At 39.4% G+C, this 19,035-nt stretch overlaps 1 protein-coding gene across 1 annotated transcript in view; it reads right to left on the bottom strand.

The window, feature by feature from the left end:
* Nucleotides 1-3,723: 3,723 nt before the first annotated feature.
* The window catches only part of DTHD1 (death domain containing 1), a 65,480-nt gene continuing 50,168 nt past the window's right edge, over nucleotides 3,724-19,035 (bottom strand). Inside the window, exons 9-10 of the mRNA XM_058722885.1 lie at nucleotides 7,944-8,001; nucleotides 3,724-4,577 (exon numbers count right to left, since the gene is read on the bottom strand). Of these exons, the coding sequence (XP_058578868.1) occupies nucleotides 4,231-4,577; nucleotides 7,944-8,001 (405 nt within the window). The 3' untranslated portion in view covers nucleotides 3,724-4,230. The remainder of the gene's footprint in view (nucleotides 4,578-7,943; nucleotides 8,002-19,035) is intronic.

Genomic DNA, 19,035 nt, shown 5'->3' on the forward strand with positions numbered 1-19,035 from the left:
TTAAAAAAATATATATTCCATTCAAAATGTCAATAACACCTCCTTAACAAACACTGGGTTAGGAAAATAGAACTTTCTCCACAAAATTTAGATATTTTGAAAATTGGATTATGATACCCTCAAAGTCTACTTAACTTAGTTGTTATGATGTTTCTATTTTACCTTCAAAATAGGGGCACCTGGGTGACTGAGTTGGTTGAGCATCCAACTCTTGATTTCAGTTCAGGTCATGATGCCAGGGTCATGGGATTGAGCCCTGTGACAGGCTCTGCACTGAGCATGGGACCTTCTTAGGATTCTATCTTTCTCTCCCTCTGCCCCTCTACACCATTCTCACTCTCCCTCTCTCTAAAAAATAAAAATAAAAATAAATAAATTTAAATAAAATACTTTAGAATATACAATGTGATATTGCCTATGTGTTCATTTAAGCTACAATTTTTTAGAAATAATCAATTGCTATAATCATGAATGAATAAGAATTTGATTAAGATAACTATGGTTAACATTGTACGTTTTGTTAAATAGAATAATAAATGTTAGAATTTTTTATTTGAAATATTTAGTGCTTAATAGTTAGCAAATTGATGGATATAATGGGCTTTCCTTAATGAAATTGATGTTATTCAAGATAAGGTAAGATTGGTCTGAATTATAAAATTTTATAATTTTATAAAATTATGAAAATAATTTTATACCACAGGGGGTAAGAATGTTAATAATAATTAATAATTATTATTAACATTAATAATTATTTATTATTAATTGCTAAGTAAATGGTCCTGTTTTGCAGCCACTACTCTGAAGGGTTCTTGATGTTCCTGGGTAGCTAAATTGTGGCACAGTAGCTCTAATTGTAACTCAATATTTATGCATCACCAATTTGTGTTTGACCAATTTGCAGTATTATCCTAAACTGTCAGTCTCTTAAACAAGAATAAGAGAACATTTAACTAATTGAGCTGGGACAAATAATGAAGTCAACATCACACTTCCCTCCCACCTCCTGCTCTTTTCCCCATCCCTGTTCTTAAAACTCATGTCTATTCGTCTTAGATATGAATTAGAAATTTTGTTTCGCAAAATAATAAATAAGATAATGGAGAAATAGATACGTCCATTCCCTTCCTTTCTTCTCCGTAGGTTGGTAGCAACATGGTATGGTGGGAGCCAAGCCAACATTCTACATTTGAATCCTGGCTATGTCACTCACTTGTGACATTAAGCAAGGTACTCACTCTTTCAAAACTCCAGTTTCCTCTCATAAAGTGGGGGCAATGTGCCTACCCCACAGAGCAGTGAGAGGATTCAATAATTCAGTGCTTATAAAGGGCTAAGCATAAAAAGCCTGGTTCATTCTAGGTGATAAACTAGATGTTTATCTCATTCATTTACTCTTTTTGTATGCAGAAAACATAACCCTAGAGAACTGGCTCCTACTCTCTTTTGTACTTGTACCATTTAACAGACTGCTAGACCCAGAGTTCGTGTTCAATGTATACCTATTGAATTTAACATTATTTTCATTGGAATTTGGCTATAGTTTGACACTAGAAACTGACATTTTGGAATCTGTCCAGATGTCTGCTGTATTATTTCTCTCTCTGATGCTTTTTAAAAGAGCAATGTCAATGGAATATACTCTCTTAATTAGTAAAGGAATTACTGTAAAGATTTAAGCCAATGTCTTTTTTTTTTTTTCAATAGAGCAATTGAAGACAGTCCAGGCTTACCCAGGATGTAGAGTTTCATGTTATGTGCCTCAAGTTAATTCATTTTTATGTATTCTTAAAAGTACCATTTTCCTAAGAATCTTCATGACCTAGTGATTATAATATAAGATGGCAATTTGGCAATGTGTATCAAAAGCCTTAAAAATGCTTTCAGTAAGTAATCTCTTTTTTTATTTAAATTTTTAAAGTTTATGTGTTTATTTTGCGAGAGAGAGAGAGAGAGAGAGCACACGAGGCACGTGCTACACCCAGACTGATTCCTTTGATAACCTAGGTGAGAGGCCACACCCAAGACATGACCCATTTTTTCTATATATACTTTTATATTGTTTGACTATTGCAATAATGTATGCTATTTTTTTTTTTTTTTTTAATTCTGGAAAGGTCAGAGAGTGTGTGGGGGTGAAGGGATGGGTGCCTGTGAGGGTAGGTACATGAAGCATGTGAATGAATTCATGCGTGAGAAGCAAGTGTGTGCGTGATAGTGTATGCATGCATGTGACGATGTGCACGCGGAGGTAAGACTGTGTGGGGATTTGCGAGATGTGCGTGGGAGGGTGTGCGTATGCGTGGGGGTGCCTGGGGGGCAGGGTACGAGGACATGGTAGGGTGAGAAGACGTGTGTAAGTAAGGAGATGGGTGAGTGTGCAGCATGTGTGGGGATTTATAGATAGTGTGTGGGTGCCTGTGAGCACATAGGTGAGTGTGTTTATAGATATCTATACACAGAGAAATAGAAATATTTCCTTCCAGGAGCAAAAGAAAAACTGGGAGAAAATACTCCAAAATGTTCAGAATAGTATTCTCTAGTGTTGGAACAAGAATCCTGGCTATGTCACTCACTTACCACGTGAGGCAAGGAACTCAATCTTTTGAATCTCCTTTCCTTTCTTGTAAATTGCGGGGAGCTACCTACCTCACAGAGCAGTTGGGAGGATTAAACAAGTCAGTGCTTGTAAAGGACTAAGCATAAAGCATTACAGGTCAATAAACTTCACTTTTCTGTTACTTTGTAGTTCAAAAAACTGGATATTCCAATCTGTTTTCTTCATTCCAAGGACACCTGGAAAATATTGTACCTTTCCGGAAACATGTAAAAATAGTACAAAATTGACTGTTTCTTAATGGGAATGTATTTGAAAATTGGAATCCTCTTTTTCAATGTGTAACCAAATGGGAATCTAACTCCTTGGTTAATTTGTAGAAGGAAATCTGGTGTTTGAAATTCAGAGCCCTATAAGTGTTTAACTTTTCATGTGATTTCATTAATTCTTCTCATATTTAATAATCAAAGCTAATCACTACTGATGCTGACAAGCCCAGGCCGTGATGCTTTTGTATGAATGAAATGGTAATACTCATGTCATACCCCATTCATATCACGTTGTTTTAGCTAAAGCTAAAGCCTCAGGTTTCCCAAAGTCTCAAAGCTTATGCACTAGACATCAACAGGGTTCATCAGTGATGGAGGGGCTTTGGTAATTGTTATTTTTTTTTCTTTTAGTTTTGTGGCTTTTTACAGCTTTTTTTTTTTAACGATGAGTCTTACTTAAGGGCTTACTTAATAAGATTTCTGTGACAACTGGGGCACCTGGGTGGTGGCTCAGTCAGTTGAGCATCCAGCTTCGGCTCAGGTCATGATCTCACAGTTTGTGAGTTCGAGCCCTGTGACGGGCGCTGTGCCAACAGTTCAGAACCTGGAGCTTGTTTCGGATTCTGTGTCTCCCTCTCTGCTCCTTCCCCCGCTCGTGCTCTCTCTGTCTCTCTCTCACAAAGATAAAAAAACATTTAAAAAAATGAAAAAAAAAAAAAAGATTTCCGTGAAAACTGATCTAAGAGTAGGTTGTTTTCCAAAGGTAAAAAGGCCCTGAATTCTTCCAATGGTACTTCATGTTCTCTGCACTGCCTCATTTCACTACTAATAAAACACGAGATTTTCCCTATTTCAAGACACCTTTTTAAGAAAAGAAAAGTCGGTGGCAGCGGATGGTGGATGTTATTCTATTTTTAATTTATTCCAAGCTTCTCTGTTTTCTTACTGATTTGCTATCATCAGCATCAGGTCGCTGCAACCCAGTTTATTTTGTGTTGTTAGCTGCAGGCTCTACAGCATGTGCATAATGTGAATTTGTTGCTTGGAGTCTGGCACAACTAGTTTACTTTTATGTAGATAACGATAAAAAGGGGGGTTCTGTATAGCCTATCTTTCCTTTCCACTTAGAAAACGACCTCAACTGTTAACATGTAAACAGAGCAAGCTCTACCACAAATGCTATTAAATTTGGCTGAACTCAAGACAATAATTCTTGCAGAATGTATACCTCTGAACCACAGAGGAGCCCTCAAACCCAAGAACGCCTTTTATGATCTGCTTCGTGCTTTTCCACCTGTCTCACATAGCACGGCTATCAAAAAGACGCCTTTCAAACAACTTTACTTGGAAACCGCCAGTAAAATGTTGGCAGAAAAAGCCTTAAAACCTACCATGACCCCCTCTCTAGGGCAAAAGAAAGAGTGACCCGGCTTTACTAGGTTGTATCAAACCAGTGCTGTGGCTCAGGGAACACCTGTTATCCCACTTGAATCTGAGCTCTTCGGAAAGATCATTCCTGCCGATCTTGCGGAGATGACGAGCCAGCAGGCGAAGTTTATCGGTGGAATTTGGGAGTGATTTTTTCCAGAAGCAAAGGAGTTCATGGATCTGTTCTGTGAGGTCACCAGGGGTCTTCAGTTTGATGAGCTGGACGGTGCTGTGGCGAAGAGGGAGGGAGGAGGAGAGGCGGGTGGCATTTTCTTCGGAGAGTTCCTCTGCCAGCCAGTACAGCAAGTTATCCCATAGGGCTTCTGTCAGGCACACAGGGACACGCAGGGTTAGGACACTTTCTCGGGCCACGTGCTTATCTAACCATCCACACCTGTGCATGGGAAGTCTAAGGGCTCTCTGCTTTGGCCTCTGAACAGTGGAAAGATTTGGAAACTCTCCGGCCCACTGTTGAAAGCCTTTGGATCCCTGCCATTTCGGGGGTCTTCTCCCCGAGGGAATCACCTATTGCAGGGGGACTAGAAATGCTCCTCAGGTTTTAACTCCCCTGAGATCCAGGAGGGCTTGTTGAGATGGATTTTAGGCACTGCCCCAGAGACTCTTATGAAGTAAAACTAGGGTAGGGGTAAAATTTGGCATTTTTAACAAGTTCCCAGGTGATGCTGGCACTGGGGTCCCCAACCATACTTTGAGTAAGTAGCACCATGTTAAAGGATACTTCTAGGTTCAAAACTATTTTTCTTAATTAGTACCGATCTGATACATAACTTATACCAGCAGAGGGGCGCTTGGGAGGTTCAGACAGTTAAGTGTCTGACTCTTGATTTGGGCTCAAGTCATGATCTCACAGTTTGGGAGATCGAGCCCGGTATTGGGCTCTGCTCTGACAAAGCCTGCTTGGGATTCTCTCTCCCCGTCTCTTTCTCTGCCCCTCCTCTACTCACACTCTAAATAAATAAGCAAACAAAGTTAAAAAAAAAAAAATTATACCCACTACACAGTCCTCTCATCACCACCCAACTATACACACACACAAACTCCCCAAGATTCAACCCCAAAAGCAGTTCTGTGGAAGGTCCTTTATGCCAACATTTCCCCTGACCTTTGAACTATTTGGAACCACAAACATCTCCTCTGAATACATCCTGGAAGATGGTTAGGTCTACCGCCTAAACTCATGATTCCATTTTTCTATTGTTTGGTTGTTATCTTTTTTTTTCCATTGTGTTACTCCCAGTTATCACTCCCAGTGAAACCCCTAAGTCCTCCTATCCTCCTGCCTCTGTGCCCCAGCCCAAGCCCGTACCACTATCCCAACTCTTGTCTGATGTTAGTAAGCATTCTGCATGTGTACCTTTCACTCAACGATTCCTTTGTGAGTAGATACCTACTCACATACACTGCACTTAACACACTATGAATCATGCCACTTTGGTGTGAAAACTACTCAGGAAACAGAGCCAACGCACCCTCGCTCTCCATTGTCACTTTCGAACCAACATTCTGCTTCCCTCATGCAATATACTCAGGCTACATGGGTAGGCCTTCCTCTCCCCGTCTGTTAAAACTCTGCGGAATCCTTTCTTTCTGGTCTTCCTAGTGCTCTCCTAGTTACATCTCACAGCAAACGATTCTCAGTCTGCACCTTCTCTGATTTTCAGAAAGCATTTCACTCCCTCCCCCGGGTTCCGTGGCCTGACCTCATTCTCCGCACCTCTCTTTCCCTTTCGTTGACTCTCTTCGTCCTGATTCTGCTGAATTACTACTTCCTCTATCTGGCCTTTTCTTTTTCTGTCCTCTCCCCTGAATGAATTCATCAACATTCACTTTCATAACCATTTCCTCTAATGTGAAATATACCAGCCCTGGTATATCTTCATCCTTGGCTTTGTTTCCCTAAACCCTGGGACGATTCATCTCCTAATTATCTTTACCAGTATATATCACAGCCAACCCGAGCTCCGTATTTCTAAAGTCACAATCAGCTTTGGGCTTTTTCTGTCTGCACCCGATCCTTCTTCACTCTGTGCACTTGTTAGTGAATATGACCACTCAGCTGAGTAAGCTGAAACATGTAACATTATTCAAATTTCTCAATGCCTATTTCTTAACCCCCACACCCATGTCCTAACTCTAAATATAGCTCAGATATTTCCCCTCCTGACCAGCCTTACTGACAATCTCAGTCATGTCCCACCTCTCTTTTTCTGGAGTATTGCAGGCACCAGGAGTCTAAATCCCTGCTACCAGTGCTGACCCACCTTAGTCCTCCATCAACTCCTAGACGGTTGCAAAGTCTAATCTGATTTTACCCATTTCTTGTTAATACGTGTCACGTAGCTTCCTCCTATTGCTTGAACTTCTTAACTTGGCATTTAAAACTTCTAGTTTTAGCCTGCTATAACCTCATCTGCCGCCATCCTTCCCTTAGCAGCCTGGTTTTGAGAGATGGCACACTGTCGCAACCTAGGACTTCCTAGTACACATAGGAAAGATTATAGCCTTGTGGTCTCTGGCGGTTGTTGACAATAGTAGAGGGAACGCTTTTCTGTGGGCATCAAACTCTTCAAACATTAACAACACGACTAAACTTACCAGGCTTTCATCTACCACTGTTGCTTTTTTAGATTTGTGGTTGGGTTTTCTTGGTTTTGGCTTTGGTACATTTACTTTTGTTTTTGCCACATCATCTGCTCTTTCTTTGAAAACGGTTTTTATTGCCTCTGAGATGGTGCATAACCCTAAGGTGTATGCCCATCCTCACTTTTAAAGTAATTCAGCAAAGCCTGCACATTTTCTGTACAAATTCGCAAAGGTGACCCCTGAATGGAATGCTATGCCATCAGCCGTGGGCCTGACACAAGGTAGTTGAAAGATACTCAAGTTTTGAAGGCCAATAAAGTATTGCCTTAGTGACCATTAACATTATAAAATGAATTGTTTCAAAGCCTAAAGCAGAATAAAAATGTTAAATTCTACCCTGAAGCCTTTATCACTGTTATGTAACTGAATAATGCATAACCATGATCAACTCCTAGATGTTTCTTTCCTTTTTGTGGTTTCATACCAATATACCTCTCTTTAAAATCTACTGGCCTTGGGGCTCCTGGGTGACTCAGTCGGTTAAGTGTCCAACTTCGGCTCAGGTCATGATCTCACAGTTGGTGAGCCCGAGCCCCATGTCGGGCTCTGTGCTGACAGCTCGGGGCCTGGAGACTGCTTCGGATTCTCTATGCCCCTCCCCAACTTGTGCTCTGTCTATGTCTCTCAAAAATAAATAAATGTAAAAGAAAATTAAAATCTACTGGCCTCAAATGTAGAATTGAAGTGACCACATCTTAACTCACAATTTAATAGAAAACATTTCAGAACAAACTGTAGTTATTTACCAAACTAAGCAATTACTAGGTATCTTTGTAAAATAATACTTAGCAGGTTCATATTTCTTGTAGATTTTAACCATTTTAATTACATTCACATTTGAGAATGTTTTGTGCACATGGTTTATGTGCACATGACTTCCAAAGAAAAACTCATTTATTTGTTGTTTATGATTGTTTGTGCAAAGTCACTCCTTCTATCCTTTTGTATACAATGATTCATATACATATAAAATATAAGAGGAAAAATAGCACCACTGTAATGAGGACAAAGCAAATATTTCTTACCTACAGGATCTGTAGAAATTCTTTTGGTACTCTGTGGACGGCTGATTAATTTTTTATGCTATTGGAGGAAAGGAACACAGAATAAGCAGAAGAAATCATTAATTTGTGAACAAGCTACAAGTAAAAATCCATCTGAACCTCACCTCTGTTTGAAAGGAGTACTGAACTGCACACTTTGCAAAAATAGATTCTGTATTTAGGCATGCATGCTCAGAATTGCTTTCCAATGATAAAGCAAAATATATTAACCCAGATCTTTCAGCAAATTTAAAACTACATATTTAAATATTATTATAGCAGTCACATTAACTCTAAATAAATATTTTCCAGTTTCAAATTTGAAGCTGTTAAAAAATAAAATTATAATATAATATAATATAATATAATGAAATAAAATTTGAAACTCTTAAAAGCAGCAAACATAAAGCAAGCTACCTCTATGCAACAAATGCAGTATTTTGTAAAAGCCCTCATGGGGAAGGCACCTTGCCCCAGCACAGGGCCTGAGTACTCAAACAGTAATTTTTGTAAATGAATGAGTGAATCAATGTGCATACACGATGCTAAAAATAATCATTACTTTTCTCCACTGTCTGCAGAACGGTTTGTTCTCAGTTACCAGGGGATCATGGAAATAGCACAGGAGATAAAGTAACAACACCTGGGTTTGGAAAATTTCTCAGTGCTCTGGACAATTTATTTGCCTCTCCTAGCTCAGCTCTGAAAGGTGATTTATTAAAAAAAAAAGTCTCAGATACCTGTCTACAAATGTTCAGAGCAGCTTTATTTGTGTCTGTCCCAAACTGGAAACACCTAAAAGTTTCTGCGGTAGTGAACGGTCAAACGGACTAAGGCACATCCACACTACGGGATGCTATTCCATAATAAAAGGGACAGAGCATTGATACAGGCAACAGCTTGCATGGACCACAGGGAATTATGCTGAGTGAAAAACTCCAGTCTTGAAAGGTCACATATTCTATGATTCCATCTATATGAAATTTTTGAAATTACAGAATTATAGGAATGTAGAATAGATTAGCAATTGCCAGGAGTTACAGATGGTGGAAGACAACCATAAAGGGGGTTGCACAAAGGAGATCTTTGTGGTGAGAAAATAGTTCCGTGTCTTGATTGCAGTGGTTGCACAATCTACACATGTGATAAAATGTGTCTAGAACAGTGTCTAGAACTGTACACACACACTGGATCAATGTGAACTTCTGGGTTTTGACATTGTGCTATAGTTATGTAAAATGTAACCACTGAGGAAAACCAGACTTCTCTGTACTGTATTCTCCAACTTCCTATGGATCCATAATTTTGGCAATAAAAACCTTTTTTCCAAGGAGCAAGTTTAACTACCTTTTAATTATTTGGAACATACAGATAATACTGAAGGAAAAAATACCTTCTACAAATAATTTTCCAAGTTTCATGTAGGTTTTTAGAAGGCGGTCTGTAAAACCTGACATAGATTTACATACATGCACAAGCATTCGTGACAGAAACTGCTACCTTAGTGATTTACAATGGAAACAAGTTTTGCATGCGTTCACTGTAAAGAATATTTCAGGGGCGCCTGGGTGGCTTAGTTGGTTAAGTGTCCGACTTCAGCTCAGGTCATTATCTCACTATCCATGAGTTCGAGCCCCATGTCAGGCTCTGTGCTGACAGCTTGGAGCCTGGAGCCTGCCTCAGGTTCTGTGTCTCCCTCTCTCTCCGCCCCTCCCCTGCTCATGCTCTCTCTCTGTTTCTCAAAAATACATAAATGTAAAAAAAAATTTTTTTAAAAAGAATATTTCAGTGATCCTACCTAAGGTACTGGTATGAACAATGAAGTTGTTGATAAGCTAGTGTTTCTCATTGATACCGTCCAAATGGTCAAAATAACACACATATAAAAGCATACACACTAATATGTTACAGAATTTCAGAAAATTAAGACCTGTAATCAAAGTTAATTTTTAATGACGATGTATTCATACGATATTTAATGCCATCAATTTTTATTGTGAAAATGTCATTAGCTATAAATGCCTCACTCCTGTAAGAACGCGCTCAAGGCAAATGCCTCTACCATTTAATGTAAGAGTTGAAATTTTTCTTACATTTGAATATTTTCCTCTCTAAACTACTGAATTGCCAAGTGCCTGGTCAAAGGCAATCCTCACATATCTTCAAAATAAAAACTTTTTTTAAAGCGCTTACTTCACAGCAATGATACAAGGGTAATCTAAGTGTGTTATGCTAACACGTCGCACACTGGTTCACAGGAAGATTTCAATACAAGTGGATTAAATGTGAATGTCACATTTTGTGAGTATTCTTGTCACATACATCATATAAACATGTATATAAATTTTCCTTTAAGAAGTTTTAATGGGAGGGGTGCCTGAGTGGTTCAGTCAGTTAAGCGTCCAACGTTGGCTCAGGTCATGATCTCACGGTTCGTGTGTTGGAGCCCCGTGTCAGACTCTGTTGCTGATGGAGCAGAGCCTGGAACCTGCTTGGGATTCTACGTCTCTCTCTGTGTCTGCCCCTCCCCCCTCTCAAAAATAAATAAACATTAAAAAAAGTTTTGAGGCACCTGGGTGGCTCATTTGGTTAAACCTCCAACTTTGGCTCAGGTCATGATCTCGCGGTTCGTGGGTTCGAGCCCCGTGTCAGACTCTGTGCTGACAGCTCGGGGCCTGGAGCCTGCTTCATGTTTGGTGTCTCTGTCTCTCTCTGCCCTCCCTGCTTGCACCCCCCCCCAAAAAAAATAAATAAACATTAAAAAAAATTTAAGTTGTAATGGGAGGATATTAGGAAATAACATAAGAACAGCAAAAGTTCAAGTATATTAATCACTACAGAATTGCAAAATAAGCAGACATAACTTGTGAAACATCAACTATATGCTTAAACCTCTCAAAAAAATTGAGAAATAGCAATTTAAATAGTGAAACAGATTCTCTCTTTCCCATCAAAGGGCATATGGCCTGCATTGAGCCTGGGACAAGAGATACTGTTTTTTCTTTGTATAAATAATGACCTCCTACCCCTGTCCTTCTTTCTTCAGAAATGTCTCATAGCATCATGATGCACTGAGAGTGATTCTAGTGTTTAAATATATGTATTATTTTCCCATACGTGAAAATTCAAGCCAAGTCCTTCTTTTGGGGCTCAACCTTAGAAAGAGTGGATTGTAGCAGCATGGAAATCTCGGACTCTTGGACACTTGAAGGCACTATGCTGGGTCTCCCACTTGGCCCCTTCATCAGGGATTTTTAGTGTTCCCTTCTCTTTCCCTCCATTTCCCTTCCTTTTTTTTTTTTTTCTTTTCTTTTGTTTGCATGATTTTTGTCTCTGCACTATTTTTGCCTTGCTCACCATCTTTCAAATCTCACTGGTGCTCAAGGTCAGGTCCCGGCTGAAAGGGGAGTCTCTGCTTGTCCCACGTAGTGTCCCTCCCACAGATCCCCAGTATCTACGTGTGGATCCCTGGATGCCTTCCTTGGTGGCAGTGACTCTAATTTTTTCCCACTTTTCTCTCTTCCCTGTTCCAATCCACAGGTGTCATTCTGTTGCATTTTCTCAGGTTTTACTATTTGCTACAGGAAGGGTTGCTATATATGTTAATATTGTGTATTTTATTTTGCTGAATGCAATTTCTTAAATGCCATCTTCAACTTGTCACTGCTCAGGAAGATGGTTGGCAAAATCTAAACCTGTCTCCCAAGCTCTCCCTAGTACACATCTATCTTGTAAAAGGGTGCGGTCGGGTGTGGGTAGCACTTTTCCCTTCCCTATGAACTTCTCAAAGCCATCAATGTAAAATTATTAGTAACTCAAATATATACAGATGTGTCTTATTTATACTGCTAGGTGAAGCACAGGCCTCATGAAATTAAAAGTGGTTAAAATTTTTTTGGAACCAAAGAAAAGTATTCACACCTGAAATGGGTGTTAGGTCTAGTTTTATAGGCCACTGTTGTTAAGACTCAGTTGCTGACTATTCTTTCCATGTTGCCTAAATACAACCCTGTTACTAACTCTTGAAACGAAGCATACCATTTATTTATTTGTTTGTTTATTATTTTACCCCACATTATTTCCCATAGCACCTTCAAAAGTTTCCCTTCATTGTGCTTTCCACCACTCCAAGAACTTGCCATGATCAGTCTGGGCTCTGTTTGTTAGATTGTAATGTCTTTGGGAACCAATAAGGTATCTTGTTCCTATATTAATTCTTCACAGTGCTGTAAATGGTATTGCATGCATGGGGTAGTATAAACTGTTTATGTGATGATGTCTTCTCTTGACTTGAATGATCTCCTCCTACAAATCCTACCATATTTTTAAGGCACCAAATGCCACCTATTTTATCAACTACTCTAGTGCCTGGTTTCTTATTGGAGAATTTACACACTATCACTCAATTTATCTTTTAACTTAATATTATCTTGTGGTGTTGTTAATGCCATTCATAAATGCCTGTTTTCCCTCCCCCAATGAGGCTTTCAATACTTATTGTATCCTTTTTCTTTTTCAAGAAAATGAATAGTTTTATTAACAGGGCAACAGTTTTTTCCCTTCATGGTAGGGTTTCGACCCCAAATATTTGTCATCTGCTCCATAAATTAACTTATGGCTGGACTACTTATGGAACCTTGAAGATACCTATTCCCTCTCCATTGTAGGGTCCAATGTAGACAGTCCTCACTTTTTCCCCCAACCCTTCAAGGGCCTTTATAAATACTTCTTTCATTGGATGCCCAGAATCCCCAAAAATGCACCAGGGTATTCCATCAACTTGTAGAGAATACCAAGACCTTATGTTCTATTCCAGTTTCTATCTCAAAGAAAGCTGAGTCAGGCTATCCAAACAAACTGACCAGTTACCTCAGTTAGTGAGTCACATGAAACTAAAATTTTGGACAAAACACGTCTCTCCTTCTTTGGCCTCACACAGAATTTTAAGTCTCAAATTATCGATAATACTATCTTCTGCTCCTTCATCTGAGCCATCCATCCTAGCCATATCAGCCCCATTCACACCCCCAGCTGAAGTCTGGTCCCTTGTTCAGCTTTTTTAGCAGTCGTTTCATGGAGTTGGCTTCTAGAAATAATGTAGCTCCTTCAGCACCTCCAGAGCTGGAGAAATCCAATTCTAAGTATCATGTGTTACACACAGACCCAAAATTCCAGGAAGCTATTCAGTCACACGAGAAAGAGCAAAGCACCTCAACACAGACTAGGTTGATCAATACCTCACTGCCATCTTTAGAATCTCCTTGGCCTTATCTTTGGCCTTTGCATCGTTTAGTCACTCAATAATCAACTCCATCATTTGGATTCTAAAGATGATTCAGAGTGCTTTCCTCTGAGGCCTTCAGTTGTTTTTTTATTCGGATGAGTAGACTGCCCATTTTCCACAACTAACTCTGCACATAAGCTCTCCACTGCACTCTAGTGCAAGATGTAATACGCTCTTGCATCTTGCTGATGACTGGAAGCAGAAATTGCTTGACATCTTCCTTAGACTCCAGCACATCCACTCTCTCTGGTCCTGACAGTTTGATGATGACCAACGGTTGCATTTTTCTTGCTACTCAAGAACTATAGTATCAATGTGAGTAGAAAAGCGTCAACAAAATGGAGACTTCGCTGTCAATCCGAGCTCTGCATGTTGGGGCCTCTTTCAAGACATGACTTGTGCCTCTGTTTAAATACATTTTTAGACCCTTGATGGAGGTGCTTCTTCCCAGGGTCAGAAACTACTATGTCAGAAAACCAAAACTGAGATAATTTTTGTGTCCCTATAAATGTTCTGCTTGACCAGAAATGCACTATATCCAGCTAGCCAATCCCCAAAGATCAAGCCAACTCTGGGCCTCTTACCTTAAACAAGATTGACCCCATGGCTCCAGCCAATCAGATATTTTCCATTTGTTTCTCCTTGTTTTTTATTCATCCTATAAAAGCTTCTTGCCTTCCACCCCATTTTGTAGTTCTCCGAGACTGTCTACTTCATGAAGTATTAAATAAGGTTTATATCACCTCAATTGTCTTCTTCAATCATTTTTAACACCTCTTCATGGACACGCTGCTCATAGAAACTATTATATACTTTTCTGTATCCTCTTTTATATCAATGCTCATATTTACCAAATGGTTGCCACACTATGCCCTCAATAAATACATGATAACCATGAAGACGCTTTGCGGACAATCCATGAGGATTATTATCATCTTAAATGTAAGGTCTGCAGTTTCAGCTGGGACCAGGGCTGCTCCGCCATGTTTTTATGTATCCCTGAAGACTTATCCAGTGTTCCCTACAGAGGATACTTCAAACTTTTACCAGTCTTTGCAAGACCTCTACTTCTCCCCTAATTTCCACTCTCTCAGCTAGGAGATTTATCTTCTCACTGAGAAAATAAAGCAATAGTTCTCAAACCTTAGTGTTCATGAAAATTACTCTGAAGAAAAAGGCAAAAAGAAGTAAGTATACAGCTTGATTCAGTTTGTCTCAGATAAGGCCATATTTGTAACAAGTGAACTGGGTGTTTCTGACACTAAAGTATGGTGGCTGCACTTAGAAAAACACTATCAAGTAGGACCTACATCACTTATCAACTTGTCCCCCAAATATATCCTAATGGATTCCCAGAAGAATGAAAGAACTACCTTTATCCAAAAAGTGATGAAGATTTCTCATATCATATCAGGATCAAAGTGAAATTCTGATTGTTTCTTACCTACAGAACACTATAAGAAGACAGCAATAATAATAATTTCTAATTCATAAATTACCTTGCAGGTGTCACACAGATGACTTAGCTCTGGTGCCCATCTCCTCATCCAGAAACTCTAGCTTCTGACACAGGCCACTCTAAGTATTTCTGGCAGTCCCATAGGCTTTACTCTCTTGGTAGCTACAGTGTTGTCCTAGTAACCCCACAATGTCAGGCAATGTGGCCCATCCATGTTCCTCTTATAGGCATCACTGTTTCCCTTCCTGGGCCTACCATGTAGTGTGCCATGATGGCTTCTACCCATATAGCACTTGTGCTCCAGAGGTATCATAGGGGCACATTGTTGGACATCAGTGGTGACCACGGGTTTTTTCTACTGCTATCCTGCCATTGTTCTGCCGGATCCCAACTTGCTCCATATGCAGCTCATGGTTTTCCCTAGTTTTCTCCTAAACAAAGCAATTCTCCACTAGTGGCCACCCTGACCCCTCCTGGTACGTACGTTGTGTGGTAAAATGTGATAGGATGAAGAAAGTGGTTCCCTCCCCATCGTGTTACATGACAGTAGAGTGATGTTGATTGTGCCCTGATGTGTCACAGAGGTCAGTGAAATAGGTCTTCTGTTTTTAAATTAAAACCTTTCCCTTTAGGACACAATCTTGAATCCAAGAGGCTGAACTGAGAAAGAGATTTCACTAATAGCTACAGCACTCCATTCTGATAACATCTGATGCTTTAAATATATATCAATATGCTATGTATTTAACATAGAGTATCTAGCATATATTTATATGTATTTAATAAAATATATTTATATAATTAATATACAGTTGGCCCTTGAACAATGCAGGTTTGAATTGCATGGGTCCATTTGTACATGGACTTTTTCGATAAATATAGCACAGCATAGTAAATGTATTTTCTCTTCAGAAAATGTATTTTCTTAATAACATTTGCCTTTCCCTAGCTCTCTTTATTGTAAGAATACATTATGTAATATATATTGCATACAAAATATGTGATAATCTACTGTTTATATTATCAGTAAGGCTTCTGATCAACAGTGGGCTATTAGTAGTTAAGTTTGGGGCACCTAGGTGGCACAGTTGGTTAAGCATATGATTCTTGATTTTGGCTCAAGTCATGATCTCAAAGTTCTGTGGGATCAAGCTCCATGTTGGGCTCTGTGCTGATAGCATAGAATCTGCTTGGCTCGCTCTCTCTCTCTCTCTCCCTCTCTCTCTGCCCCTCCCCTGCTTGCATGGGCTCTCTCTCTCTCTCTCTCTCTCTCTCTCATCTCTCTCACTCAAAATAAATACACAAACATTTTAAAAAAAAGTTTCATGTGGATTCTCAACTGTGCAGGGGGCAGCACCCCTAATTCCCATATTGTTCAAGGGCCAACCTTATATGAAGATGTATGTGTGTTTTTAGGCAAATTTACCCTGACCCCTGCAAATAGAATTCTATCAAGTCATATCTCATTTACTTCATTACTTCAGACCCAATGAACGAGGTCAATTTCTTACCCAGAAATTACCTCAACACTCACATAAACAATCTTCTGGGCTGGTAAGCCCTCAGTACCCATTTATCAGGCAAGGCTGAAACTCTCAGAATTGAGTCTGCTTCAAAGTTATTTACAAATTCTTTTCTTCTTGATTATCTGATCTATCTTTTCCAAAAGCACTGTGAGGAAAATGAAGGAGCTCTTACTGGTTTCCTCTGTGATCTGTGAGGATAGCAAAGACTCCAGAGTGGTTGAGGTCTCACGGCTGAGACCTCAGAGAGAGTGAGTGGAGGGCTGAACCCAGCTGTGATTAACTCTAAAGCTGGTGCTTTCTTTCCCTAATACGAGGCTGCTCCAGCACACGAGCTCTCAGGTAAGACTGGACAACCTCTGTAATTGTTGGCTCCTGAGAGTTAATCCATGCCTTAGTTTCCTAAACTTTAAATTTATTGTCATTATCTTATCTATTTCTTAGGTTTATAATGGATTTTAAGTGAAATAAAATAATAAACTTTAGTTGAAATAAAATGGAATAGCTTGGCTGGGTTCCTTGACACAAAAGTTACTTGTTTTTGTCAGACCTCTCTTGGCAGAACTAGAGACCCATTTTGGATGCAGAGAGGCTTTATATACTTCCAAAATTCCAATACAGAGATGATTGCCCAAAAATCCATTTGTAACTAAAACTAATCCTGTAAGTATAGCTTTTTTGTATATACTTGATCCACACTTGTAACACTTGATCTGAGTGTTATAGCTTTTTGTATAGCAAGACTTGATCTGAGTGTTACCATGACATAAAAACACTGGAGACCATCCCTTTCCCTGTGGTCTCACAGCCAATCTGGGCTCAGCCACTGCTGCCCATCTAGTCTTTGACAGGACTTAGAAAGAAGCATAATGTTTCAATCTTGGTCAGGATTCACCCTCATTATATTGTGCTTTCAGGATGCTTAGGATGGTGGTCGTGTTCACTAAGTTAACCTCACTCTGGAAACGTGTGCGTGAAAAGCAGAGTGACGGACAATGCAGAGCAAACAACTGCCATGTTGGATTGGCTTTAGGACTGATTTGTTTGATAACTTAAGTCACCACTGTGCACCCACTTCCCAGCCTAGGACAAACTCGCATCAAATTAGGAAGTTCATTCAGTAAGGACACTGGGGGGAAATCCCTACAGGGATCACCACAGTAATCCACAAAACCTAACGTGAAATTTTAAAAAGGGGGGTAGTCAGAACAACTATGGATCCTTCCCACTATTTCACACATATTTTGAAGTGCTAGGTGGAAACTGTGACATAATATGACGGTATCTTTGAATCCTATAGCAATATCCTATTTTAAATTGTATCCTATTTAAATTGTGGTGCCAATGGTAAGGGCATCCACAATAATACCGTTGCTATTGGGAAGATATAGAAATCATAAGAGGTAGAAAAAAAAAGAAATAATAAGAGGTAGACATTTTCTCTTTAATTTCTACCTGTCTGCTAGTTTGGAGGGTGGAAGGAGGGTCCCTATGGCAGAAGGAGTTCTTATGTAAAGTAATGTGAAAACTTTCTGACATTTGAAGCTCCATCTCATGTGGATGCCACCGAGCACCGCAGATCAATGTGAGTCAGTGAAATATGACAAACAAAAATGCCATGCTGATATTATTTTTTATTTACTCTAAGACACTTTTGCATAAAGAGACTTTCACTGGTTAATTATCACGACATCTTGTGGCAACAACTCCTCCATCCAGCCTTAACCTCCACACCCTTCCCACCCCCATACACATATTGCAGACGTTTCTGGTAAATTGGTCATTTATTTTGTAGTTAGAAGATATGCAAGTGAAAGTATGTGAATACTAATAGATCGAGGAAGTATATATAATTAGAATGTTTTTGTGTATCTTTAGCACAGATTTTATCAGAAGCCTTTGAGATAATATTACTAAGTACTGGTTTTCACTGCCTATTCTTACTCTGTATTTATCTTGCATAGAGGTCTCTGCAACTAAGTAATTACTGCCATTTGCTTAACTTGAGTTCCTTTATTGCATCATAATAGTAAACTGTATATTCTCAACCTTTATAATGTACAACTTCTATAAAGTTCTTAATGGCTTTGCTTTGTAAATAACTTAGATAGAATATTGATCAAAGAAGTAATCTGGTACAAAAGATTAACGTTAGCAAAAAACTTTGTGCCGCAGTTATGGGTCCAACATTATTACAAATCAAATCGGAGCTAATACCAGGGTTGAGCAAGGATGTACTGGTGTAAAGAACTGGGCTAAACTTCCAGTTTCCAATCAGTCATGTAAGAAGCTGGAAGTTGCCACTTTGTCCTAACACATAAAAAACGCTGAACAAACTAAAAAATCAACAACTCTTTTTAGATCCATCAGACAAGTGAGGTCACAGGACGAACCTCTGTCCCCATACCTGAAGAGACTGACAGCTGAGTACAAAATGTTACAACTTACCAGAGAAAAACCCATCAGTAGAAACTGCCTCTAGATCAGTGCCAGGTAAGGAAGCCTGAACTATACTTGACAAATTGCTGGAGGCTTAATGTAAACAAATTTAAGAGTTAAAAACTTCACAGGGACCCAGTCAAGGGAGACTGACACACTTTTATGAATTTTACCTCCAGGAGCTCAGCCAGGTTCTCATGGTGAAAGCTAAGAAAAATCCCCCTTACTTCCAGCAGGGATAGGGGGAAATAAACCGCTCTGAAACATACCAGAGATACTTGTTAAGTTAAGAAACTTAAGTATGTTAACAAACATACTTCTTAACAATGTCTATCCTTAGTAGAAACTATAACCAGAGCCTGATCTGCT

This window comes from Neofelis nebulosa, chromosome 3 (genome assembly GCF_028018385.1).
Source record: "Neofelis nebulosa isolate mNeoNeb1 chromosome 3, mNeoNeb1.pri, whole genome shotgun sequence".
Classification (NCBI taxonomy): domain Eukaryota; kingdom Metazoa; phylum Chordata; class Mammalia; order Carnivora; family Felidae; genus Neofelis; species Neofelis nebulosa.